The sequence below is a fragment of the Natrix helvetica genome (assembly GCF_964273705.1).
Source record: "Natrix helvetica genome assembly, chromosome: 5".
Taxonomy (NCBI): Eukaryota; Metazoa; Chordata; class Lepidosauria; order Squamata; family Natricidae; genus Natrix; species Natrix helvetica.
In genome coordinates, this window is record NC_138551.1 from 148,971,056 (window position 1) to 148,999,029 (window position 27,974).

At 45.2% G+C, this 27,974-nt stretch overlaps 2 protein-coding genes and 2 long non-coding RNA genes across 6 annotated transcripts in view; 2 read left to right on the plus strand and 2 right to left on the minus strand.

Moving 5' to 3' along the window:
• Positions 1-5,374, plus strand: part of TTLL10 (tubulin tyrosine ligase like 10) — a 132,891-nt gene extending 127,517 nt beyond the window's left edge. Inside the window, exons 14-16 of the mRNA XM_081954904.1 lie at positions 653-769; positions 3,183-3,276; positions 4,429-5,374. Coding sequence (XP_081811030.1) covers positions 653-769; positions 3,183-3,276; positions 4,429-5,261 — 1,044 coding nt within the window. The 3' untranslated portion in view covers positions 5,262-5,374. The remainder of the gene's footprint in view (positions 1-652; positions 770-3,182; positions 3,277-4,428) is intronic.
• Positions 5,375-5,493: 119 nt separating this feature from the next.
• Positions 5,494-13,212, minus strand: LOC309393184. The gene is made up of 3 exons (XR_014175541.1): positions 13,088-13,212; positions 9,912-10,052; positions 5,494-8,577 (listed from the first exon to the last, which is right to left on the minus strand). It is a non-coding gene; the product is annotated as an uncharacterized lncRNA (long non-coding RNA).
• Positions 10,764-25,970, plus strand: LOC309393188. 2 transcript variants are annotated; one of them, XR_014175545.1, is made up of 3 exons: positions 10,764-11,718; positions 17,315-17,429; positions 25,820-25,970. It is a non-coding gene; the product is annotated as an uncharacterized lncRNA (long non-coding RNA). The 2 variants fall into 2 exon arrangements; XR_014175546.1 differs by lacking the exon at positions 10,764-11,718 and adding an exon at positions 15,288-15,888.
• Positions 16,725-27,967, minus strand: TNFRSF4 (TNF receptor superfamily member 4). Of its 2 annotated transcripts, none has more exons than XM_081955062.1 (7): positions 27,825-27,967; positions 25,962-26,084; positions 24,711-24,818; positions 21,127-21,193; positions 20,303-20,487; positions 19,284-19,421; positions 16,725-17,389 (listed from the first exon to the last, which is right to left on the minus strand). In XM_081955062.1, the coding sequence occupies exons 1-7, from the start codon at positions 27,949-27,951 to the stop codon at positions 17,316-17,318; spliced, it is 822 nt and encodes a 273-aa protein (XP_081811188.1). In that variant the 5' UTR covers positions 27,952-27,967; the 3' UTR covers positions 16,725-17,315. The 2 variants fall into 2 exon arrangements, 1 of the variants encoding a protein (XP_081811188.1); XR_014175538.1 differs by having other exon boundaries at positions 17,378-17,389; positions 19,284-19,501.
• Between the last annotated feature and the right edge of the window lie 7 nt (positions 27,968-27,974).

Consider the following 27,974-nt stretch of genomic DNA (forward strand, 5'->3'; position numbering starts at 1 on the left):
GGCTAGGTTGGCAGAAGCTGGGACAAGTCACGGGAGCTCCCTCCGTTAAGCGGCGCTAGGGATTCAAACCGCCGAACTGCCAACCTCTTTCTGATCGACAAGCTCAGCATCTTAGCCACTGAAACACACACACACCGGTCTCTTCTAAATAATAGATAAATAAATAAACAGCTTGGACCGGAGGGGGGAAATCCGAAAATCACTCCCAGACATTTTATGAGAAAATGGGTACAAACTCTAAAATTACAAAGTGAACCAGGATTATTTTTAACCTTTTTTCCTTGTAGGGAATATTGAAATCCGTATTCCATCCTCCCCTCGATGAACGTTTTCCAGGGGCGGGAAGGTGGGTGGGGAAATCAGCGGAACAGATAGTTTTAGAGAAATATTTTTCCAACTTGACAAAATGTTAAGACATGTGGATTTTCATGCTGGCTGGGGAATTCTGGGAGTTGAAGGCCACACATCCTAAGGTTGCCAAGTTGGAAAAACACTGCTCTATATTTTCCATTTTGGGGATTATTATTTTTTTTTTCGCCCCTTACCTTTTTAGCAATGTATTCTCTGCAAAAGAGGTCTTGGATAATATATTTTCTTCAAAAAGGGGGAAGGAGACCACCCTGTTCTAACATTTGTCTCCTGTGCTTTGCAGAAGAGAATGAAAGAAATCATGTTGCAGTGTTTTCTCTCCGTCAAATCCAAGTTGGAATGCAAACTGGGCTTCTTTGATCTCATCGGCTGCGACTTCCTGATTGATGAAGATTTTAAGGTACCCATCTGCGATCTGGGGAAGGGAAGAGCCCCCCCTCCCCCTCCCCGGTCCCATCCCTGACAATTTCTTTACAGCTTTATATTTATATTATATTTATATTTATTAAATTTATAGACCGCCCCCTCTCCCCGAAGGGACTCGGGGCGGTGTACAGACCACACAATAAAAACAGTATACAAAATTAAATATTCTTAGATACCCGTAAAATCAAATTAAATACTAGGCTGTACAGTATGATTAAAAATTAAAACTACCTAAAAACCTACGCCTAAAAATTTAAAATACAGGCTAGAGGGACACAAAACTACAGTTAGGCCAGGCCAGCTAAGCTGAACAGGTGGGTCTTAAGCTTCTTACGGAAGGAGCGGAGATCGGTGGTTATTCTAATATCGGGGGGGAGGTCATTCCAGAGGGTCGGGCCCATCACAGAGAAGGCCCTACTCCTGGGCGTCGCCCGCTGGCACTGCCTAGTGGACGGCACCCGGAGGAGTCCCTCCCTGTGAGAGCGAATCGGCCGCAGGGATGTATGGGGCAGGATGCGATCCCGCAAATACCTAGGTCCTGTGCCATGGGGCGCTTTAAAGATGATAGTCAACACCTTGAAACGCACCCGAAAAGCCACAGGTAGCCAGTGCAGCCCGCGCAGGAGAGGTGTTACATGAGAGTACCTAGTACCTAGTTACATGAGAGTACCTAGTATCTCCCATAATTGCCCGCTTTCAAATATATAAAACTGAATTGTATTAGCTAGATTTTTATCTCCCCTGTGGTTAATTAATTGCTTTGCAAGCTCCCCAGAGACTCAATCCATCTCTTTTACAGTCCCTTTTCCCCCCAAGATCTATTAGTAATCGTAGATCTCCTTGTTATTCTGGATTAATTGCCACCCATGATAAAGCGCCGTTTAATTTTAGCCGAGTTGCAAACTCATTATTACACGTTTGTGGGTAAGGGTGCCATTGTGGCTTTTATGTGTGGTGCAAATCCAGGAAAATATGTCCATTCTGTGACCAGTTTAAGTTGGTCCTACGGGGACATTTTGGGGACGAAGGATGGGAGTTTCCCAAAGACACCACCTGTTTCTGCAAAGATCCTCATCTCACTTCTTTGTTTTCCTCCCACTTACCTCTTGCTAGTCAAAGACACAAAACTTTGCAGAAACTGGAGTGGAATTCCAGCGTCCCCCAGTGGCAAAAACACAAAATATTTCCAGCTTCATTTAAAGCTGGAAGATACAAACAGGTTGTAAAAATACAACTTGCTTTATTTTTAAGAAACCGGAAAAAATTGAATTTGATAGAATGGAGAGGATCTGGTCTCTGCGATTCAGCATAGCTACAGTTATTCGATACTGGAATAAAACATGAATTTGTGCCTTGGGTGTGTGTGTGTCTTGCGAAGCCAAACAGAGCATATAGCTCAGCAATAGGAGTTATGCAAACATGGATTGACTAGGGGAGACATGATAGCAGTGTTCCAATAGCTCAGGGGCTGCCCCAAAGAAGAGGGAGTCAAGCTATTCTCCAAAGCACCTGAGGACAGGACAAGAAGTAATGGGTGGAAACTAAGCATGGAGAGAAGCAATTTAGAACTAAGGATTAATTTCCTGACAGTGAGAACAATTAATCAGTGGAACAGAATTTGCCTCCAGAAGTTGTGAATTCACCAACATTGGAAGTCTTTAAGAAGATGTTGGATATCCCTTTGTCTGAAGTAGTGTAGGGTTTCCTGCCTAAGCAGGGGGTTGGACTAGAAGACCTCCAAGGTCCCTCTCAACTCTGTTATTCTATATTTTAATTGTGTGAACGGTCCCCATGTCAGAGGCTCTAGGAGGGGAAGGGGCTTGGCCAAAAGTAGAGACCCCCCTCCTAAATGGAAACAAATTGGACAAAAAAAGGGGAAACTATATACACGATTGGTATTTTCTTTAATACTCCGCCTGTTTTTTTATTCATCCTTTTAGAATTACTTCTCTGTGCATGTGTGATATTTAATCTGGACTTGAAAAAGAATTTGGGGTTGCCCAAAAGAACAAAGCCAAAGAAAACATGTTTAGTTTTAGGCTTCGGAAGGATTTAAGAGGGATGTTTTAAAAGTTTCAATAAAGCATCACAAAATGGGGATAGAAATATCATAGGCCTCAATATAACTAGTAGTGTTACCTATAGGTGCTTTTTTTCAAGAGGCAACTGAAGAGTCTGTTTTTTCTTTGAAGACCTTTCGCTTCTCCTCCGAGAAGCTTCTTCAGCTCTGACTGGATGGTCAGAGTTTCCCCGCCATCTTCAAAAAGAAAAACCGAGAAAATCCAGTTTACCTCTTGAAAAAAACGGGGGAAAAAAAGCCCCTTTGGGACAACCATTGCCTGGATGACTGAGAATCTCCATAGACATAACCGGCGTTACGTTCACAGGTGTGGCTCTTGGAAATGAACGCCAACCCTGCGTTGCATACCAACTGCACGGCGTTGAGGACCGTCATTCCCACGGTGGTGAACGAGACGCTGGGTAAGTTGCCAGAATCCGCGGAGGGCACTGAGAAAGGGCTCTTTGCATGTGGCAAGCAATATATATGTGTATATATATGCTGGTTTTGTTGTATTCGGGTCTTTTCCCGTGTAGGATTGAGATTGTCTTGGCAACGTTGCCAAGACAATCTCAATCCTACACGGGAAAAGACCCGAATACAAAAAACCCAGCATACCTACACCCATGAAAATCTACGAAAAGAACAGCGTTTGTGCTGATAAATAAATAAAGGGAGACTAGTATAGATCTATTTCAACCTATTTAGGTCTCATCAGCTAGCCATACCCTTACTGGGAATCGAACCAGGGCTGCATTGCATATTAGGCCGATGTAATTGCCACTAAGCCACAGGCTCTCTTCCTTGGTTCCTATGGCTAGCTGATGAGAGCTAAATAGGTTGAAATAGATTTATACTAGTCTCCCTTTATTTATTTATCAGCACAAACGCAACACAAATAACAAAGGCAACATTAAAAATAATAGCTTTCTGTCTGGATGGTTTCTTCTGATGAGCCAATAGACAGACAGACAGACAGACAGACAGACATATATATATATATATATATATATATATGTATATATATGTATGTATGTATTTGTGTTACAACCCCTGGTATGCCCAAATATGGGAGGAAGCTCACTACTCCCTCTTTCTGTCCTTCGGCTCATTACAGAAAACCATCCAGGCAGAAAACCATATTTTTATTTTTAATGTTGCCTTTTTATATTTGTGTTGTATTTGTGCTGATAAATAAATAAAGGGAGACTAGTATAGATCCATTTCAAGCTATTTAGCTCTCATCAGCTAGCCATACCCTTACTGGGATTTGAACCTGGGCTGTATTACATATTAGGCAGGAGTCTTAGCCACTAAGCCACAGGCTCTCCTCCTTATCAGCTAAGCCAGGGAGATAGGTATGTATTTGTGTTACAACCCCTGGTATGCCCAAATATGGGAGGAAGCTCATTACTCCCTCTTTCTGTCCTTCGGCTCATTACAGAAAACCATCCAGGCAGAAAACCATATTAGTAGTGAGCTTGGCAAGTTGAAAAGGGTTAACTTTGAACGAAGCGAAGCAAAGGTTCAATCTTGACATTCCCCCCCCTCTTGATTTCCTCGCCGCTTTTCAGATCTGACCATCGAGATCTTCACCAAGGCTCAGAAGACTCAGAGCATTCTCCCCCTGGAGTCCCTCTGCCATTTCGCCCTCCTCTACAATGGGACGGCGTCCAACAACGGGCTCCCCCAGGCATCCAAGAGCAAGACCTCCCTCTATTCTCTAAAGATCCCCCGGACAAGTCTGGAGAAAGCCACCGGCAGCAGCAGCAACACTGGGCTGCCCAACCCTCCGCCGGACAAACAGCCACCCCCCAAAGTCCCCGAGAAGGTGTCGAAGGCGGAGAGCAGAGGAGAGCCGTCGGGCGCTTCTGAAGGGCTGGCTGTGCCCTCCATCAAAGGTCTCCGGCGAGACCCGCTCCCCATGCCTCAGATCCAGATCTCCATCGTCCCCAGCCTGACCTGCTGTCCTTCTGTCAAAGCCATCCTCCGGAGACACCAAGTCTGCACCAGCGGCAACCAGTACATCATCAAACCCGTTCCGGCCGCCCCGGACAAGGCCGAGGGCCTCGAGGATCAAGCCAAGTCCCTCCACCTGCCCCGCGGGAACTCCAAAGATAAGTCCTACACCACCTGGTTCCATCAAACCTTCGGGACCAAGATGCCGCCGGCCAGCGACAGCAGCGGCGCCGAGAACGCCTTGACCAGCTCACAGATGCTCTCCCTCCATCTTCAGTCCAACTTGCCGCCCAACGGCCTGCTCCTCCCGGAGTTCCCCAAGTCCTTCTCCCCACTGGTGGTCAAGAGGCCGCCGGCGGCTGAGAGCAAGTCCAGGGCCGTAGCCGTCAGCCACAGTTGCCAGGAAGCGCTCCCGGATGAGAAAAAGATCTCCCACCGGGGCTCCTAAAACGCCGGATGCTGGTGTATTCCGAAAGTCCCCCCTTTTCTTATAAAGAACAAAACCAGGAAGGAAAAGAAGGCTGGAGAAACACCCTTCTTTCTGATGTGTTCCAGCATCTTTCTTGGGTGGGCACGGCGTCTGTTCGATCTCTCCGGGCCTCTTAAATAGTTCCCCCCAAAACCCACAGGGCGGAATGCTGTATTTGCTTACAAGCCAATCACTTCCCCCCCTTCCCCTTTCTTTTGTTTAATCTTTTGAGCCCCGGAGAGCTTTCTGCTTTTCTCCCCCTTGGGCATTATAATTCCTTTTCCCTCCCCCCTCCCCAAAGACTTATGACCACTACAATTCCCATCCTCCCGCGGTTGTGCCAAAGAATGGGTGGTTTCCAAGACTTCATTGGACTAGATGATCTCTCTGGGACCTCTGTCCAACTCTCTGGTTCTGGATTGGGAGACATGCCAACGTTTCTGAAAGGCGACAGATTGAGGTCTTTTTGAGAGGGGCTGATGCGTTACGGGGAAACCATGCCACACACTGAGCCCATTATGGAGGAATAATATACAACCCATAATAAGAATAATAGACTGCAGCCTAAACTGGGGTCAAAATGCCAGAATCCAGTTTATTACGGTAGGTCACAACATCCACCGAAAGGACACTTTGTCTTCTAATTCTTGGCTGTTTTTCCCCCCGCGCCTCTGACGAGGTGGCTTCCGTTTTTCTGCCTCATTCTCCGCTCCCTCCATCCAAAGGGTCTTCGGTCCAGCTTCCAAAAGGCTACAGCCCACCCTGCGGAGTTGGGCAGGGGTCGGGCCCCTCCATCCACCCTTCCCAATTCTTTCAGTATACGCTCCCAGCACGCTCCCGATGGCCCTAGGGACTATTCCGGGATGCGTTCCCACAACCGTTGATTCTAACCCTCCCACCCGAGGCCCCATCTTCCTGGCCTCTCCACCTTTCCTCCCCCCCCCCCCCCCCGTGGAATGTGGTTGTGCAAATCAGCACAGGGACCAGCTTGCAAAGGGTTGCGTGAAGGCACCCAAGGGTTCCCAACTCCTGCGTGGGAAAATGGAGCTTTCTGGCCTCCCACTAAAGAATCTGCGGTGGTGACTCTAACTCACACCTCCCCCGTAGAATTCTCTACACCATCCGCAAGTATCTTTGGTGGAGGGATGAAGTAAGCAGCTATGGCCATCAAGAGGCGGTCGAACCCATAACTTCCTTCCTCCTTTGTGAGCTGATGGGAATTACAATTCACCATTTGGACCGTAAGACGGTCTCCCCCTCGGTTTTATTACACCCTTGACAATATCCCGTTGGGTGCGGTGATTTGACTAACACAACAAAACAGCAGGGAACCCTTTGCGATGCTTCAATCCGGAAGGATTTGGGATTGGTGCAAATTACGCTCCTTGTTCATATCAGGCCACCGTTCTCCTGCAGAAGCTTAAGAAATTTGGAAAAAGGAATAATTTGCCTCTACAAAACTCCCTGTTTGTAGTTTCAGCACCCCGAAGCAGAGCACAACAAAACTTTGGTCTGGTTTTGTAAAGGAGGCACACACACACACACACACACACCCCAAAGCTTTGCATTTTTAAAAAATCTTATTTAATCTTATTTTATTTAACAAGGGAGGTCTTGCTTCGTGCCAGGGGTGGCTGTGCAACATTTCGGAAACTTGGATTTCCTCTGGTGCAGGGTGACCACATTTGAAAACAAAATAAAAAGGGAGGGAGAAATGGAAGGTGTGTGTGTGTGTGTGTGTGTGTGTGTGTGTGTGTGTGTGTGTGTGTGTGAAAACGCAACCCATTTTCAGAAATGTGTTGAAGCTAAAAAATGTGTTTAGGAAAGCTGATAGATTCACCTTTCAGTGACTTTCGAGCGGACGTGTTTAACTTGGTTAGAAAGAAAACCGGTTCTATCAAAAAGTGCACGGGGCGGGGGGGAGAGGGGAGAAGGGACAGGTTTTGTGAGAATACATGATCTGGTAAAAATGATGAGATAACCCGGCTGGGGGAGAAAAAAATAAAATAAAATCCAGACAGTATTTTAATTTAGCCTTCAACGTAGCAGATTCTTCCGAATATGATGCAGGGTTTCCTGCTTGGGTGGGGGTTGGACTAGATGACCTACAAGGTCCCTTCCAACTCTGTTCATCTGTATCTATTCTGTGACTCCAACTCTTGCCTCGAGTCGGGGGGTCAATATTTAGTTTGTTTGTTTTTTTATTCAAATCCTAAATCAGCAGATCTGTTCAGAGACAGAAAAAAAAAATCAATGTTCTCATGTCTGAAAACAAGGACGAGTTTGGGGCTCACTTGTGACAGGTGTATAAATTTCTCTACGGGGGCCAAAATGTCCACAGAGACATTTCTCCAACCTCACAACCGATATGGAATCAACCAGGATACCAAAGCTTCTGAAAAGCCAACTGTTCATTTCCATCCACCCCCTGGATCTGGAGACGAGATTTATGTCCGGGAGAGATAAGCTGGGATACTGGGCACGCACTCTCCTGTGCCAACTAGCCTGAGTTTTTAGTGGACCAGTGATGCCAAGGAGAAGTTCTCCCCTAGGACCTTCTCCCCACCTTCTTCCTCTGGGAACTGGCAGCTGAAGGAACCTCCTTGGTCCAGTTGAGTTCCTAGCAGGTCCAGAGGAGGAATGGATTTGGGTTCTATAAGAGAGAGAGACATCAAAAATATATAGAAATGAGATCGCTGGTGGGATCTCCCTTCTCAGTCTCAATCATGAAAACGCAAGGAGCCTCAAATTCAACCTCAAGGACCCCATAGCTAACCAAGGATCCATTTTCTTTCTTCTGGATTGGGATGCATCTTCAACTGTAGCATCTCCAGCTACAGCAAGCAATCACCATTGTAACCTTCTCAACCCTTAATGTCCTCCAAACCTACGGGTCTGCGATTCCCCCCAACATCTGAACCTGGGTGTGGACAAACCAAAGCCCTTCCGATGTGGCGGGACTAATTCTCAGAAGAGATGGCCACCATGTCTGAGGTTAGAAGTTCAGTTGTGGAACGTCTACAGAAGGGAAGTCCTGCCAGTCACCCAGTTGAGGAAAGAAATGATTCGAAGTCAGTTATGGAAGCTCACCATCGAGAAACTACAGTTCTCCTTAAGACTGCCTTCCAGAATCTTGGAAATTGGATATAGCCTCACAGATCAACATTAAGGTAGACCTTCCCGGATGTCAGTCTGTCCATTTCTGTGCAGTCTAATATTTGTTTTTAAATTACATCTTCGTCTCTCGATATTTCCTCATTTTTTTTCCAGTACTGTACGAATACGATCCTTGCTGCTGTCAAAACATGTAATATTAAATTTCAGATTTCCCCTTTTCATACTCGTCCGGTATTATGCCTAGCAAAAAATATTTCTGGCTGATAATCTATAATATATGCGGCGTTGACATTTTGTTTTTTCTAACCATGTATAATTTTTTTTTTTTTGAATCACCCACCATTTTAGATACGTGGTTCCATCCTTCGGTTTAGCTGTTCAGCTTCAGAGCTGGCGAGAAAAGTCGTAAAATGGGGCAAAACTCAACAACATTTCTCACTTAACAACGTACATTTTGGGCTCGGTTGCGGTCGTGCTACCTTTAATGGATTATACTAGATTATTGTTTTTGACTTCTTCGGTTCCTAACTTAATTCTTCGCCAGCAGTTTCGTGATATTTGCTGGGGGCAAATGATACCAAGATACAGATGAAAGCTTTCTTTTTTTCCAGTTGTGGGTACTTCATCTGGTTTCTATAATCCTTTTAAACGATGCCCTTTGCTTGGAAAAAAACTTAGATCCAACCAGCTCTCAAAAGATTTTATCGTCCCCCCAATTAATAATTAAATCTCGCAATCTAAACCAATGATCATTTTTCCATTGAGCAAATGCCTAAATCAGGGGGTCCCCAACCTTTTGGACCTCGGGGACTACTAAATTCATAATTTTAACGTCCCGCGGACCACTAATATGATCTGCCTAATGACTGGCTGGGTGGGCGTGGCTAGGTGGTCATGTGACTGGGTGGGCATGGCCAACTCGATGTCACTCACGTCAAGGGGCACCTCTCCAGCCTCTACTCACCCCTCCCAGCCCCTCCTCGCCTGCCCGCCCGGGCTCCGTAGGGCCCCAACAGGAAGCAGTTGCTGGAGCTAAGCAGCCCCCAGGAGAAAGAGTTGGCAAAACAGCTCAGTTCAAATTGGATCTGAGCGAGAAGGAGGCTCATCAGAAGCACCTCACTGAGGATTAGCAGCATAGGCTTTCCAAGCAGAGGGAAGACCTGCGGGAGTGCAAGGCCAGGTGCCAATGCCTGGAGGCTCAGCGGGCTGAGATGGTCCCAGTTCCAGGCCGTGATGCAGCCCCACTGGAACGAGACCCTCCGGCTCTTCTCCACCAGCGGCTCTTCCCTCCAGCCTTCGCCCAAAGCCCCCCACCAGGAGGCTGAAGCAGACCCCAAGTCGGAATTTCTGCCCCCCTCCGACCTGCATAAAAAGACCCCGAAGGGGGAGACTCTCTGCAGCAACACAAACGCCCATTGCACGTATCTGGCCCGGGGGCCTTAGCTGAGCTGATGGGGCTTCTGGGAGGTGTCATTTCACCATCCCGCATCCCCCTCTCTAGCCCAGCCTTACCTGAGCGGCTTGCAGTTCAGCACACACTATCAGCATGGGTCCCCTCCTTGGAAGCTGTTCCTAGCTCCATGCTCCAGCAGAGCCCCATCAAGAATGCCGGGAAGCATCTTCCATCTCCTGCTTCTCCTGATCCTTCTCGCCCTCGGATTCAATTCAGGTATGGTTATTAGGGGGCACACCTTTTGAGCCGGCCTTATGTACATTTCCTGGGGAAATCCCATTGGGGAAAATTCCACTTAGGGTTAGGGTTAGTTCTCCATGAATCCGCAGAGCAAAACAGACATCGCCATTGGATTCGGAGCCCGTCGGTATGGTTAGGAGGGGGTCACGCCTTTTGAGCCGGCCTTATGTATATTTTCTGGCAAAATGCTTGGGAAAATCTCTTTCTGTCTTTCTTTCTCTCTTTCTCTCATCTCTCTTTTCTTCTCTTTCTCTTTCTCCCCCCCTCTCTCCTTCTCGCCCTCTTTCTCTCTCTTTTTCTTTCTCTCTCTTTCTCATCTCATCTCTTCTCTTCCTCCCTCTCTCTCTCTTTCTCGCCCTCTTTCTCTTTTTCTTTCTCTCTCTCATCTCATCTCTTTTCTTCCTCCCTCTCTCTCTCTTTCTCGCCCTCTTTCTCTTTTTCTTTCTCTCTCTTTCTCATCTCATCTCTTTTCTTCCTCCCTCTCTCTCTCTTTCTCGCCCTCTTTCTCTTTTTCTTTCTCTCTCTTTCTCATCTCATCTCTTCTCTTCCTCCCTCTCTCTCTCTTTCTCGCCCTCTTTCTCTTTTTCTTTCTCTCTCCCATCTCATCTCTTTTCTTCCTCCCTCTCTCTCTCTTTCTCGCCCTCTTTCTCTTTTTCTTTCTCTCTCTCATCTCATCTCTTCTCTTCCTCCCTCTCTCTCTCTTTCTCGCCCTCTTTCTCTTTTTCTTTCTCTCTCTCATCTCATCTCTTCTCTTCCTCCCTCTCTCTCTCTTTCTCGCCCTCTTTCTCTTTTTCTTTCTCTCTCCCATCTCATCTCTTCTCTTCCTCCCTCTCTCTCTCTTTCTCGCCCTCTTTCTCTTTTTCTTTCTCTCTCTCATCTCATCTCTTTTCTTTCTCCCTCTCTCTCTCTTTCTCGCCCTCTTTCTCTTTTTCTTTCTCTCTCTCATCTCATCTCTTCTCTTCCTCCCTCTCTCTCTCTTTCTCGCCCTCTTTCTCTTTTTCTTTCTCTTTCTCATCTCATCTCTTCTCTTCCTCCCTCTCTCTCTCTTTCTCGCCCTCTTTCTCTCTCTTTTTTTCTCTTTCTCATCGCTAGCTCTCTCTCTCTCTCTCTCTGCCTGCCTACCTCCCTCCCTACTTACCTACCTACCATTCACGCCTTGACCAAAAGCCACGATTGGTCAGAACTAAAGGAAGTGCCGAGGGACCTATGACCTGGGTGGATAGTCGTGCCAATACCACTGTATATCAATAATAAAATGTCCATTTAAGATTCCCAAGTCATCCAGGCAAGAGCTGTCTGGGAGAAAATAAGTGCAGTTGCCAGTCACTTCCAGATCACAAATAAAATGATCCTTTAGATTTCCGAGACCGTTTTGAAGACGAACGTTGTCGTAAGTCGAGGAATTACCTATATTTTCTGTTCTGATCCCTAGGATTTCTTCGGTCTTATCCTAACCAGAACCTGGATTCAGACGTCAAGGGGCAAGCTAGGATGAACTCGGAACTAAGATTCCCAGAAGAAATCTGAATTAGGACAGCATATTTGATTTTTACAAGCATCAGCAGCTTTCAGTGGGGAAGTCCCCACCCCTTCTCTCGCCTCGAAACAAATTATGAAAACGGAGAGGTACGAAGCACCGGATGTCGCAGCTATTTCTGAACCTGGAAAGGTTCTTTCATATGCAGATTTTTCGAAGATTATTTTTGTTTGGCCTCTGAAAAGGAGTCAGGTGGTACAATCCAAAGACTGTCTGTTACTTCACGAGTTTGCATGGGTGATTCATCAGAGGAGAAAAGGGGGCTGTGAAAATTGTTGGAAAGAGAGAAAGGGAGAGAGAGAGAGAAGGAGAGAGAGACAAAAGAGAGGGGGAGAGAGAAAGGGGGGAGAGAGGGAGAGAAAGGGAAGGGACAGAGACAAAAAGAAAGGGAGAGAGAAAGGGAGAGGGAGAGGGAGAGAAGGAGAGGGAGAGAAAAAGAAAGGGAGGGAGAAAGGGGGAGAGAAAGAGAAAAGGAGAGCAAGGGAGAAGGAAAAAGGGAGAGAGAAAGAAAGAGAGGGAGAGAGAAAGGGAGAAAGAAAGAGAGGGAGAAGGGGAGAGAAAGAGAAAGAAAGAGAAAGGGGGGGAGAGAGATGGAAATTTTGAAAGGCTGGCAAACTAAGAGAATCTGAGAGAGGACTCCTCTATCTTCTTTAATATATATATTCCACTTTTGATTGTTTTGACATTTCAAAAATATTCTTTTCATATTTGTACAGAATAGCATGTTCAAAGGGAGCATTACATTTCTTTAAAAAAAAGAGGAGGAGGAAAAAGAAGGGGAAATTGTTATGAAATAGGAAAATGGCCCATTAGATTTCAGGAAAGCTTTGTGGCAAGTGTAAGAAATTGTAAGAAATGGCTTTCTTTCTTACTTTCTTACTTTTTTTCTTTCTTTCTTTCTTTGCCTTTTGCTAAGTTGAAGAAATTTAGGTTGAAGAAGTCAGAACTCAAAAGCTGGGGAAGAAAACCACATTTTTTTTCCATATCTGTAGATTCCTTCCTTTGTTCCTTCCTTCCTTCCCTTTCATTTTCTTTGTCTTCTTTCATTTCTCTATTTCTCTCTCTCTACTTCCTTCATGCCTCCCTCCTTCTCTCTCTCCATCTTCCTTCTTTATCTATCTATCTATCTATCTATCATCTATCTATCTATCATCTATCTATCTATCATCTATATCTCCTATCATCTATATCTTCTATCTATCTATCTATCTATCTATCTATCTATCTATCATCTATCTATCTATCATCTATCTATCTATCATCTATATCTCCTATCATCTATATCTTCTATCTATCTATCTATCTATCTATCATCTATCTATCATCTGTGTCTTTCTGTCTTTCTTTCTCTTTCTTTGTTTCTTCCCTTTCTCCCCCCTTTCTTCCTTTCTTTCTTTCATCCTCTGAAGTTAAATTTAAGCCAGTCACAAATTTCACGTCTTTCTTTACCCAAGTTACCTTATGGAACTCCCAGTCACTAGATCGGTTTAAAAAATGGCTAAATTCCCAGAGGGCATCTTGACATGAAGACTCTCTATAGCAGGGGTCAGCAACCCGTATGGCTCCAGAGCCGCATGTGGCTCTTTCCTCCCTCTGCTGCAGCTCCCTGTCGCCGGTCAGCTCCACAATGGATAGAGCTTTCAGTTAGGACAGGTAGAGGGAAAAGGACACCGCTCTAGGAGAAGACTCTATGGTGGGGGAACTGGACTTCCGGTCGGCTCCACAATTGATAGGGCTTCCAGTTAGGACAGGTAGAGGAAAAAGGACGCCACGCTAGGAGGAGACTCTATGGTGAGGGAACTGGACTTCCGGTCGGCTCCACAATTGATAGGGCTTCCAGTTAGGACAGGTAGAGGAAAAAGGACGCCACGCTAGGAGGAGACTCTATGGTGAGGGAACCGGACTTCCGGTCGGCTCCATAATTGAACTGGGGGGGGGGGGCTTCCAGTTAGGAACTTTGTGCCTCTTTGAGTGTTTTAGGTTGCTGACCCCTCCTCTATAGCAATGTTTCTCAACCTTGGCAACTTTAAAATGTGTGGATTTCAACTCCCAGAATTCCCCAGCCAGCCGGGGGCTGTAAGAGCTAAAGCTAAACAAACCAGAGGCTTTATAGATTCTGCTTTGCTAAAGGAAGTGATGGGTTTTCAGACGTTTGAAACCAATGGCTTATCTGTCCGTAGAATTTGGGGGAGCCAATTCCTTGAACCACAGGGGTTGGACTAGATGACCTCTGAGGTCATTTCCAAATGCTAGGGTTGCTTGGAGCATTTCTGGAAGCAAAGGATCAAGGAAAAGAACATTGTCTCCAGCTGAAGTGACACATATGCTTGGGCAAACAAAAAGAAACACAGATAATCCTACTTAGTTTATATCCTGTATTTATTATTTTTTTACAAATAATTTCAGGGCGCTGAAGATATCCAATTTTCCTCACATCAACAGCCCTGTGGGGTGGGCTGAGCTGAGAGAGAGAGAGAGAGAGGGAGGGAAGGAGTCTGGCCCAAAGTTTTCATGCACAAAGCAAGATTGGAATTCGGTGTCTCCTCCTTTCTGGCCCAAACCTCAGCAGATGCTCATTTGGTGACATTTTCTTCCTGTTTTTCCGTGTGCTTTGCCCACCCACCCCTCCCGCCCCCAAGTCTGACTTGCAAAAAAATTATTCCAAAGCAAAACAGTGCTATCGGTGCTCACAAAAACCTCCGTAATTTCAAAATTCAGAAAGTGTAGCACCAAAATCACCCATGTACATTCTTTCCCATTGATTCAAGAAACCACATTTTCAGTTTTTTACATTTGTGAGTCTGAAAATCAATTTCCAGATCTACCTATCATCTCTATGTCTGTCTGTTGTCAATTAATCAACATCATCATTATCTATATCATCTATCTATCTATCATCTTTCTTTCTATCTATCTATCTATCTATCTATCTATCTATCTATCTATCCATTCATCTATTTTTCTATCCATCCATCCACCCATCTATCAATATATCCATCCATCCATCCATCCATCTAATCTCTTATCTATCTAATCTCTTATCTATCTATCTATCTATCTATCTATCTATCTATCTATCTATCTATCTATCTATCTATCTATCATCTTTCTTTCTATTTATCTATCGTCTCTTTTATCTCTGTCTGCCTTTTCTCTTTCTATCTATCTTTCAATCTATCTATCCATCCATTTTTCTATTCATCCATCCATCATCTATCTATCTATCTATCTATCTATCTATCTATCTATCTATCTATCTATCTATCGTCTCTTATCTCTGTCTGCCTGTGTCTCTGTCTGTCTGTCTGTCTGTCTGTCTGTCTGTCTGTCTGTCTACCTAATCTATCTCTCTAGCTTTATTTCTTCATCCAACTATCTACCTATCATCTATCATCTCTTATCTAGCTATTTCCTTACAAAAAGTTACAAAGCTTTTTAAGAAGAGACTGGGCATCCATTAGTCAGGAATGGCCCAGGGTTTCCTGCATGAGCAGGGGGTAGGACTAGAAGACCTCCAAGGTCCCTTCTGCTAATCTTTTTAAAAGCATAGCCAGAAAGAAAATAACAGACATGAAAAGCACTGTTAGGATTTTACAAGGGAACCGCATTTACAGATCAACGCTAATATAATTTTTATAGAAATACTATGTTTACATTGTCTCAGCCCTCCTCCTCCTCCTCTCTCCAAAATGTTGAGGAAGGCCGGGAGAATAATCGAAGGAGATCCAAACATTTCTTATCCTCAAGATGGCAGTGGGTGGATTTTAAAAAAGAATCGGCCGAACCTCAAAATAGTCCATTCAAACAGCCGCTTCAAAAATCAGATCCCGTTCTTTTATGTCGTTCTTAAAGTCAATTGGAGGCCAAACAAAATGAGAGCAAACTACACAGCGCAATGAATTGTATGAGAGTCCCTTATTTGTGACCTGTACAATTTCCTGGGCGAGTTTTCCCCTACGCTGGAAAACTTTCTCTGCTCTTACGTTTTGGCCAAGAGCTTGGCAGATGCCATTTTAATTTTGATTTTAAAAAACCCCAAAAAAACACCAACAACCCTCTTTTACCATTTCACCCACAGGTAAAATGATCTTTTGCACAATCAACAAACCCCAATCTTTGTGTTAACGGCCTTGGCATTTTATGCATCAATACAATCAGGGGTGGGATTGAAAAATGTGAGCGACCGGTTCTCTGCCTAACAGCTGGGGAGGTGTGGCCATGGTGGGCATGGCCTACTCAGCCTCCTGCACCCACGGCGGGTGGGTATGTGTGTGTTTTTGTCCTCCTCAGCTCTGGAGGCTTCCCTCGGGCCTCCAGGAGGTCAAAAATGGCCTCCTCTGGGCTCCGGAAGCCCTACGGAGGCAGGAAACAGATTCGTTTCCGGACTACCGAAACTTCTGGGAGACCCGTTCTTCACCCTCCCAGTGCCTCCGTGCGGGCCCTGCATTTACCTGGCTATGTGGAGACTCCTGGGAGGGGAGAAAGCAGGATGGGCGAGGCCAGCCAGTTCTTGGAACAATCAGTCCGGCGAACCAGATACAAAATTAACAGCCAGTTCCCCTGAATCGGTGCGAACCGGCCAAATCCCACCCCTGAATAAAATCCCCCTGAATAACCATGGGGATCCAGTGGATCTAATTGAGGATTTACATCTCTATATTAATTTATGCCTATAGGGTTCCCTCATTGGGAGTAAAGTTAACGTTTCCTTCAAGGAACAGCGAGACAAGTTGAAGGGTGTTCAACTTTTTTTAAAAAAAATAATACAACACCCCGTCTATTGCTTTTATAAAAGCAGCTATCTGTTGCCAGCTTCTCTTTTTTAAAGTATTTGATCTTCCGACACTTGTTCGGTTTTAACTTTAATTCTGTTGCATTCCGCAACGTCAATTGGAAAGTAACTCTTGCTGGCTCTTATTCGCAGCCTGAATTACCTTGTTTCCCCCCACAAAATAAGACCTCCCCGGATAATAAGCCCAATCGGGCTTTTGCAGGCATGCGCTAAAATTAGCCCTCCCCGGAAAATAAGCCCACCCCGAAAATATTGCAACACAGCAGCAGCCAGGAGGTGACCACATTCGCCGCCTCCCGCATCTCAAAAATAATAAGCCCTCCCCAAAAATAAGGCCAAGCGTTTATTTCGGGAGTCAAAAGAAAATAAGACCCTGTCTTGTTTTCGTGGAAATGCGGTCTTAGAAGCTGAACAACAAATATTAATAATAATTGTTATTATTACTTTATTGTCACAATTATACTAATATATTAATATCAGCCAGGCCCCTCTTGTTATAATTCTTAGGTTTCTGGTTATAATACCTCACATTTCCTAAGAAATCGAGGTTTGCGAAGGTTCTTCCTGTTATCCAAGGGTGAATAAAAACAGAAGAATAAAAGGATGCGCAAGCACATTTTCACATTCTTTTTTTAAAACAAAGAAGGCTGTGAAAAAAATATATGCAAATTCCGGCAGGTTTTTTTCTTCAAAAGGAACCACAAGAAGAAGGGGGGAAAACCCGAAACTACACGAGGCAAGAAAAACAGGGGGGGGGGGGAGAGAGAGACTGATTCATTCAGAATAAGAAGGAATTGGTTGAAAAACAAACTCGGATAAACTCCGAGCTATTTCTGATTCAGAAGCCAAAATTCTGGGTTTTTTTTTTTTAAAAAAAATGTTCCTTTTTGCAGGTCAGGCATGTACAAAATCGGATTTCCCACCAACTTCTTGTTCTTGGATTGGCATTCGATAATCGTTCTCTTCATCTGAAGGAAGAAGAGGGGAAAAAGTTACATTTCAAAGGAGGTAACTCAAAAGGTAGTGTGGAAATTGCAGTTGAAGCATAATCTTTCGTGACGCATTTCTTAGCTTGCAACGAAGCTACAGGCAGCTTTTGGCTTAACCATCGTTGATTTAGCAACTACGAGAAGTTACAACAGCCCTGAAAAGAGTGACTTACGACCAGTCCTCACACCTATAGCAATAGCAATCGCACTTAAGACTTACATACCGCTTCACGGTGCTTTTACAGCCCTCTCTAACCAGTTTACAGTCAGCCTCCCTTGCCCCCAACAATCTGGGTCCTCATTTTATCAACCTCAGAAGGACGGAAGGCCGAGTCAACCTTGAGACGGTCAGGATCGGACTCCTGGCAGTGGACAGAGTTAGCTTGCAATATTGCATTTTAACCACTGGGAGGGAGGGAGGGAGGGAGGGAAGGAAGGAAGGAAGGAAGGAAGGAAGGAAGGAAGGAAGGAAGGAAGGAAGAAAGGATGGAAGGAAGGAAGGAAGGAAGGAAGGAAGGAAGGAAGGAAGAAAGGAAGAAAGGATGGAAGGAAGGAAGGAAGGAAGGAAGGAAGGAAGGAAGGAAGGAAGGAAGGAAGGAAGGAAGGATGGAAGGAAGATAGCCATTGCACTTAGACATATATCGCTTTACAGCCCTCTCTAAGCAGTTTATAGAGTCAGCCTCTTGCCCCCAACAATCTGGGTCCTCATTTTACCCACCTCAGAAGGACGGAAGGCTGAGTCAACCTTGAGCCTGGTGAGATCTGAACTGCCAAATTGCAGGTAGCTGGCAGTCAGCAGAAGTAGCCTGAAGTACTGCACTCTAACCACTGCGCCACCGCGGCTCTTATGTACCTTATGATTCTTGATAAATGTATTTTATTTTTCTTTATGTACACTGAGAGCATCTGCACCAAAGACAAATTCCTTGTGTGTCCAATCACACTTGGCCAATAAAGAATTCTATTCTATTCTATTCCATTCCATTCCATTCTGTATTCTATTCTATTCTATTCTCTATTCTATTATATTCCATCTATCCTACATTCTCTTCTCTTCTCTCCTATCCTGTCCTATTCTGTCTATCCTACATTCTCTCCTCTCCTCTCCCTTCCTCTCCTCTCCTATTCTGTCTATTCTACATTCTATTCTATTCTATTCTATTCTGTCTATCCTATATTCTCTTCTCTCCTCTCCTCCCTCGTGTCCTATTCTGTCTATCTTACATTCTATCCTATCCTATCCTATCCTATCCTATCCTATCCTATCCTATCCTATCCTATTCTGTCTATCCTATATTCTCTCCTCTCTTCTCCTATCCTATCCCTTCCTCTCCTCTCCTATTCTGTCTATCCTACATTCTCTCCTCTCCTCTCCCTTCCTCTCCTCTCCTATTCTGTCTATCCTACATTCTCTCCTCTCCTCTCCCTTCCTCTCCTCTCCCTTCCTCTCCTCTCCTATTCTGTCTATCCTACATTCTATTCTATTCTATTCTATTCTATTCTATTCTATTCTATTCTATTCTATTCTATTCTATTCTGTTTATCCTATATTCTCTTCTCTCCTCCCCTCCCTCCTGTCCTATTCTGTATATCTTACATTCTATCCTATCCTATCCTATGCTATCCTATCCTATCCTATCCTATCCTATCCTATTCTGTCTATCCTACAGTCTCTCCTCTCTTCTCCTATCCTATCCCTTCCTCTCCTCTCCTGTCTATCCTACATTCTATTCTATTCTATTCTATTCTATTCTATTCTATTCTATTCTAATAGGATGTAATTCATATGCTTCTGTTCAGTCCCATTCTGCTGGAAAGGAGTCCCTCAAAATCACATTTTAAACTGGCTTTTCGGAGGTGGCCCCAAACTCACCCTTGCAGGGGGCAGCATACATTCTAGTGCACAAAATGTCCAGCTTATTTTTCTTCCTCCTGCGATAAAAGAACAGGAAGACCAGGATTCCAGCTATGGTCAGCAGGAGGGCAAAGGGGATCAGAATCCACAGAAATCCTTCAAAAGAAAAAAAACACCAGAAGAGGAAATGCCGATGAAATTTTCATTCCTGTTGCTTCCCTCAATTTCTTTGCAAGCTAGAAAGGCGAGACAAGAAGCAATGGAGGGAAACCAATCAAGGAGAGAAATTTTCCTGCCAGGGAGAAAAAAATTAGCCAGTGGAACGGCTTGCCACCACAAGCCGTGGGTGCTCCCACAGTGGGAGTTTTTAAGAAGCGACTGGGCAACCATTTGTCTAGAATGATACAAGGTCCCTTGCTTGAGCAAGGGGTTGGACTGGATGATCTCCAAGGTCCCTTTCAACTCCGTGTTCTAGCATAGGGGTCAGCAACCTTAAACACTCAAAGAGCCGCAAAGGTCCTAACCGGAAGCCTCCCGTTCAATTCTGGAGCTGACCGGAAGTCCGGTTCCCCTCACCATAGAGTCTCCTCCTAGCATGGCATCCATATTTCCTCTGCTGACCGGAAGTCCGGTTCCCCTCACCATAGAGTCTCCTCCTAGCGTGGCATCCATATTTCCTCTGCTGACCGGAAGTCCGGTTCCCTCACCAGAGAGTCTCCTCCTAGTGCGGCCTCCTTTTTCCTCTACCTGTCCTAACCGAAAGCCCTATCAATTATGGAGCTGACTGGAAAACCACCCCCTTACCATAGAGTCCTGGCGCGCCCTGCTCTCCCCCCGCTAACCGGAAGCTCCTCTCAAAATTGTGGCGCCGACTGGCAACAGAGAGAGGGATGAAAGGGCCACCTGCAGCTCCAGAGCCGTGGGTTGCAGGCCCTTGTTCCAGAAAGCACCCACTTCTTCTGTTTCCCGCCTGCAGACTTTCTCAATTTTAAGCATTAAGCTCCCTTGCCCCCTCCCACACATTACGGGTAATTTACCTGTATTTGTAGGCACAACAATTGGAGATGAATCCAGGTTCATGGTGAAGACGGTAATCTCCTTTGGAAAGGCAGTGGGCTGCGTCACGGCGCGCCGTGTGGAAATCTTGCTGGACAGCATGTCACAAATTGTATCCGCGTCCCGCTGCCCGGGTCGTAGGATTCTCCTGCCGTTGGCTGTGCAGCTACGAAGTAGAAACATAACAATAATTTGCAACCAGATTTCACGACAAAGGATGGTGCGCCATTACAGAACAAAAAACATATATCTAACACCGAAACTATTCCAGGGTGGATAGATTTTAAACCAGTGTTTCTCAGTCTCAACTATGTCAAAACCTGTGGACTTCAACTCCCAGAATTCCCCAGCCAGCAACAGGTCTTACAGTCGCCGAGATTGAAAAAAATCACAGGTTGAAATCTCTTCCGTAACACTTCTCGCTTTCCTAGGGCAAAGATTTCGTTCACGCTCTCATTTCAAATGTCAACTGCCCAGTTGGCGAATCCAGCAAAGGAAACTCCCGGGAGATTATTTTTCCGACTTTACTGAATAAATCCGCCTTGGCATAGAAGAAGCAAAACCAGCTCTGAGCTTCTTGTGCAAAAGCCTGCATGGTTCATTCCTCCTTTCAATCACTTCCGTTCATTTTTTGGGGGGGAACCAGCCAGCCACGCTGTGGCACCTGCTCAGGGTGTCCTTGAAGAGGGAGCAATATCTCACGGGAAGCGATGATGCTTGGATGCTATTCTCCCCCCCCCCCCCCGTTGCATTCCAATCCACCTCTCCGCCCTATTTTTTGTCAGCAGGCCACAACAATACCTACTTGGTCCAAGGACGACATTTCTCGTTCCCTCCAAGGGAAAAATGCCCGCTGGGACAGGGTTTGCATCCTGTAAAACAACAGAGGACAAACTAGGAAAGCTTTGAACTAAATTTGCTGATTTGCTAGGGGTCCCTGTGGCTATTTTGTTGGTGTGTGTGTGTGTGTGTGTGTGTGTGATTTATATCCCAGCTTTCCTACACACCACCAAAAATCCCTCCTAATTGGGCCAGGATACCCATCTAATTGAACAAAGACTCATAGGGCTGGAAGGGGCCTCGGAGGTCTTCTAGTCCAACCCCCTGCTCAAGGCAGTAGGCCTGTTAACATTCCACTCAAAAGGCTGTCTAGTCTATTGTTGGGAGCACCCTCTTCCATGGATTACGGGCAGCCCCCAATTCATGACCGGCACTGAGCCTCAAGATTTCTATTGCTGAGTGGTTAAGTGAGTTTTGCCCCCATTTTACGCCCTTTCTTGCCCCCGTGAAGCGAATCACCGCCGTTGTTAAGTAAAGTCACACGATTGTGAAGTGAATCCGGTTTCCCCTGCTTGCCGGAAGGTCGCCAGAGGGGAATCACGACACTCCCCAGGGCTCTGCAACCGTTATAAGCGCATGCCAGTTGCCAAGCCCCTGAATTTTGATCACGGGGGACGCTGCAGTGATCGTAAGTGTGAAAAACGGTCACAGGTCACTTTCCCCCCCCCCGTGCTTTCGTAACATTGAACGGTCCCTAAACGAGCAGTCGTAAGTCAAGGATTAGCCGCCATTGTTCTCGCAGTCACAAAATTCCTCCTTAGTTCTGGGTTGGATCTCTAAGCTTGCACCCAGAACTTCTTGTCTTGCCCTCTCTGGTGCTTTGGAGAATAAATTGACCCCTTCTTCTATGAGACAGCCCCACAAGCAACCTTCTCATGTCTACCCCTAATAACCTTCTCATGTCTACCCCTAATAACCTTCTCATGTCTACCCCTAATAACCTTCTCATGTCTACCCCTAATAACCTTCTCATGTCTACCCCTAATAACCTTCTCATGTCTACCCCTAATAACCTTCTCATGTCTACCCCTAATAACCTTCTCATGTCTACCCCTAATAACCTTCTCATGTCTACCCCTAATAACCTTCTCATGTCTACCCCTAATAACCTTCTCATGTCTACCCCTAATAACCTTCTCATGTCTACCCCTAATAACCTTCTCATGTCTACCCCTAATAACCTTCTCATGTCTACCCCTAATAACCTTCTCATGTCTACCCCTAATAACCTTCTCATGTCTACCCCTAATAACCTTCTCATGTCTACCCCTAATAACCTTCTCATGTCTACCCCTAATAACCTTCTCATGTCTACCCCTAATAACCTTCTCATGTCTACCCCTAATAACCTTCTCATGTCTACCCCTAATAACCTTCTCATGTCTACCCCTAATAACCTTCTCATGTCTACCCCTAATAACCTTCTCATGTCTACCCCTAATAACCTTCTCATGTCTACCCCTAATAACCTTCTCATGTCTACCCCTAATAACCTTCTCATGTCTACCCCTAATAACCTTCTCATGTCTACCCCTAATAACCTTCTCATGTCTACCCCTAATAACCTTCTCATGTCTACCCCTAATAACCTTCTCATGTCTACCCCTAATAACCTTCTCATGTCTACCCCTAATAACCTTCTCATGTCTACCCCTAATAACCTTCTCATGTCTACCCCTAATAACCTTCTCATGTCTACCCCTAATAACCTTCTCATGTCTACCCCTAATAACCTTCTCATGTCTACCCCTAATAACCTTCTCATGTCTACCCCTAATAACCTTCTCATGTCTACCCCTAATAACCTTCTCATGTCTACCCCTAATAACCTTCTCATGTCTACCCCTAATAACCCGTCTGTTGGCCCCACGCTGGGCACCAACATTGCCTGACACCTTTTCCTCTGTAGGCCGGACCTACCCAGGTCAACAATCGTACAATTTAGCCTCTGATCATCCCTGTTGCTTTTCTCTGCCCGCTTTCTAGGGTAAATAAACGTTTCCCCCTACCAAGGGGGAGAAAATAACCGATCAAGAAGGCATCTATTTGGTGGCACAGTGGTTAGCGTGCAGTACTGCAGGCTCCTTCTGCTGCCTGCTGTTGGCAGCTCGAATCTCACCAGGCTCAAGGTTGACTCAGCCTTCCGTCCTTCCAAGGTGGGTAAAATGAGGGCCCAAATTGTTGGGGGAAAGAGGCTGACTCTGTAAACCTGCTTAGAGAGGGCTGGAAAGCATTGTGAAGTGGTATGTAAGTTTAAGTGCCCTTCCTTCCTTCCTTCCTTCCTTCCTTCCTTCCTTCCTTCCTTCCTTCCTTCCTTCCTTCCTTCCTTCCTTCCTTTCTTCTCTCCTCTCCTCTCCTCTCCTTCTTTCCTTTCCTTTCCTTTCCTCCCTCCTTCCGCCCAGTGGTTAGAATGCAGTATTGCAGGCTAACTCTGCCTACTGCCAGGAGTTCGATCCTGACCATCTCAAGATAGACTCATCCTTCCATCCTTCCGAGGTGGGTAAAATGAGGACCCAGATGGTTGGAGGCAAGAGGCTGGCTCTGTAAACCGCTTAGAGAGTGCTGTAAAAGCCCCATGAAGCGGTATACAAGTCTAAGTGCAATTGCTTCCTTCCTTCCTTCCTTCCTTCTTTCTTTCTTTCTTTCTTTCTTTCCTTCCTTCGTCAGAAAGGGGCTAAGGATGGGGAACCAGTCCCTTGGCGCCCACCGATGAGTATGAGTAAGAGCTGAGATGGCGCAGTGGTTAGAGTGCAGTACTGCAGGCTACTTCAGCTGACTGCTAGCTGCAGTTCGGCAGTTCGAATCTCACCAGGCTCAAGGTTGACTCAGCCTTCCAAGGTGGGTAAAATAAGGGCCCAGGTTGTTGGGGGCGAGAGGCTGACTCGGTAAACTGCTTAGAGAGGACTGTAAAAGCCCTGTGAAGCGGTATATAAGTCTAGTGCTATTGCTATCTTCTTTCCTTCCTTCCTCCTTCCCTCCCTCCCTCCCAGTGGCTAGAATGCAGGATTGCAGGCTAACTCTGCCCATTGCCAGGAGTTCGATCCTGACCAGCTCGAGGTTGACTCAGCCTTCCATCCTTCCGAGGTGGGTAAAATGAGGGCCCAAATTGTTGGGGACAAGAGGCTGACTCTAAACCGCTTAGAGAGGGCTGTAAAAGCCCTGTGAAGCGGTATACACGTCTAAATGCTATTGCTATCTTCCTTCCTTCCTTCCTTCCTTCCTTCCTCCTTTCCTTTCCTCCCTCCTTCCCGCCCAGGGGTTAGAATGCAGTATTGCAGGCTCACTCTGCCTACTGCCAGGAGTTTGATCCTGACCAGCTCAAGATTGACCCAGCCTTCCATCCTTCCGAGGTGGGTAAAATGAGAACCCAGATGGTTGGGGGCAATAAGCTGACTCTGTAAATTGCTGTTTGGGACAAATTCGAGAGAAAAAAAAACCCCTTTTTCCAAGAAGAAGCACCCTGCGGAACGATTGACTTATCCCACTAGGTTTGATTTCGGATCATGGTCCCACCTCTCTATTCCCTGAAATACATCCTTGGCCCCTTACTTTTCTCCTCTCCGCTCTCTCCGCTCTCTCCCGGAGCGTGGCCGGGAAGACAGGCGCAGACGGTGTTCGAAGTCCTCTGGCACGATCTTATCTCCCGGAGACCTCGCTCTACGAGAAATAAAAAATTTAATTCTGGACTGCAAAGAGCGAAATTTTGAACGATTTGTGTACATACTATTTCTAGCGGGGCTTTGTGGAAGCCAACGGGGAAAAACTGAGTGTGGTTTTGATACTTCAGCAACCAACATTATATCTATCTATCTATCTATCTATCTATCTATCTATCTATCTATCTATCTATCTATCTATCTATCTATCATCTATCTATCTATCTATCTATCATCTATTTATATCTATCTATCTATCTATCTATCTATCTATCTATCTATCTATCTATCTATCTATCTATCTATCATCTATCTAATCTATCTATCTACTATTTATCTTCTATCTATCTATCTATCATCTATCTATCTATCTATCTATCTATCTATCTATCTATCATCTATTTATATCTATCTATCTATCTATCTATCTATCTATCTATCTATCTATCTATATCATCTATCTAATCTATCTATCTACTATTTATCTTCTATCTATCATCTATCTATCTATCTATCTATCTATCTATCATCTATCTATCTATCTCTGTCATCTATCATTTATCTATCTATCATCCATCTATCTATCTATCTATCTATCTATCTATCTATCTATCTATCTATCTATCTACCTACCTACCTACCTACCTACCTACCTACCTATCTATCCATCTATCATCTATCTATCTCTCCGTCATCTATCATTTATCTATCATCCATCCATCCATCTATCTATCTATCATCTATCTATCTATCTATCTATCCATCCTTCCATCCATCTATCATCTATCTATCTATCTATCTATCATCTATCTGTCTGTCTGTCTGTCTGTCTGTCTATCTATCCTATCTATCTATCATTTATCTATCTATCATCTATCTATCATTCATCTATCTATCTATCATCTATCTATCTATCTATCTATCTATCTATCTATCTATCTATCTATCTATCTATCTATCCATCTATCCATCTATCTATCATCTATCTATCTTCTATCTTAGATTTATAACACCGGAAAAACACATTCAAAATCAACTCGACATAAGCCGCCGTTGTGAAACCACAAAGCAACACTTTTCCTGCGAAGGAAGCTAGGAAGGAGGATGCAGTGGTTTTGTTTTTTGTTTGCCAATGAGGCTTTACCAGCATGGCATTCTGCGCAAGGTTTACACCATGAGTAGGTATAGACGTCGTTGTAGTAATTCTCATCGCACGATTCACACTCGGTCGAGGTTGCATCCGTGCAGCGTTTTACCAGCTGTTCTCCTAAAAGGCAAGAAGAGGTTGGCAGATAGAGCCCCGCTTTCTGTGACACCCCCCCCCCCCCAGACGACAGGCCATCCTCCAGGGAGCTCAGTTTCCTCCTCCGTGTCATCTTCCAAACAATCCTGCGAGGTAGGTTGAGGAGTGGCCATCCATCTTCCTTTCAGGAGGGATTAGAACTCGCGGCAATCTTCAGCTAGCTGGACATTTCGACCAACAGAGAAAGTATTTGGCCACGCCTCCTGCTGAAGCCCTGTCAGCTATCATGGTCAAGGAGGATGGGAATTGTAATCCGCCTCTCTCTTTGTGTCCCTCTCTCACTTTCTCTCTCTGTTTCTGTCTCTCTCTCTCTCTGTCTTTCTCTGTGTCTCTGTCTCTGTTTCTGTCTGTCCCTCTGCCTCTCTGTTTCTCTCTTTGGGTCTCTGTCTCTCTGTTTCTGTCTCTGTGTCTGTCTCTCTTTCTCTGTTTCTGTCTCTCTGTGTCTTTCTTTGTCTGTCTGTCTCTCTGCCTCTCTCTCTGGGTCTCTGTCTCTCTCTGTTTCTGTCTCTCTCTTTCTCTCTGTTTCTGTCTGTCTGTCTGTCTCTCTGTTTCTGTCTGTATCCCTCTCTTTCTCTCTGTTTCTTTCTTTCTCTGTCTCTGTCTGTCCCTCTGCCTCTGTTTCTCTCTCTGGGTCTCTGTCTCTCTTTCTCTCTCTGTCTGTCTTTCTGTGTGTGTGTCTCTGTCTTTCTCTCTGTGTGTCTCTGTGTCTGTCTCTGCTCTCCGTGTCTCTGTCTGCCTGTCTTTCTCTCTGTCTCTTTCTCTCTGCGTCTGTCTCTTTCTCTGTGTGTCTGTTTGTCTCTCTGTCTGTGTCTGTCTTTCTGTTTCTGTCTCTGTGTCTCTGTCTCTCTCTCTTTCTGTCTGTCTCTGTCTGTCTGTCTGTCTCTCTTTCTCTCTCTCACACACACACTGCCAAACTCAAAATGGGACTCAGCATATTCATAAGGACAGAACAGTGAAAGTCCGCTTGAAAAGAAAATTGAGAAATTCAGCCTCTCCCTGATTTTATGGACTCTCACAAGGGGGTTTGATCTGCCTTGAGTTTCTCCCCCCCCCCCCTCCGGTGAGGTACGTACCCTTTCACTGTACCTTTCAGAAGTGATCAACCTTGCATTCAAACCACCCCAACCCGATTATTAAATAGAGACCGCATCTAATTAATTTGGGACTCTTCCCCCACACTGCAATCCGTGTCTTCGGATTGGAGACCACAAGGAATTTCTAACACGGTAAGATAGACTGGGAGGGCTGAGAAACATCCAGGACAGTGTCAGCATTGAGCCCCAGTCCGGAACTGGGTCACAAAACCAAAATACAGCAGAGTCAGCATTGATTTTATTGAAATAAAATTAATTTTATTAATTCTAATTTTATTAAAATTAATTAATAAAAAAGTGATAAGAAATCAAGGACACCTCCAGCAAAAACAGAATTCATGGAGTCACTTACCAGACAGATAAGACAAGGCCCCTCCATTCAAGCCGGGAAAAAACTGAATTTTTCAGAAAAATCTGAATTTTTCTTCCTTTTTGCAAACAATTTAAAACGATTTCAGATGGTGCAGCCCCCGAATGCAAAGGATGAAAAAAAAACCACCCCAGATATCTCTTTAAGTGACAATCCGGGAAGCCATAAATGTAGAAACAGTGGATTAAAACAAGATCTGTGTTCGAATCCCCCCGCTCCAACATCTTCAGTGTCACTTACCTGGAGGACAATATTTGCAGCATTTCTTAGCTGAGAAGGGATATTCGTTGTGCGAACACGTCAGCCCCCAAACTAGGGAGGACCAGAGAGAGGCAGCCAGGGAAATCAACCCCAAACTCCGCTTCATGTCCCGTGCCACGGACTCAACAG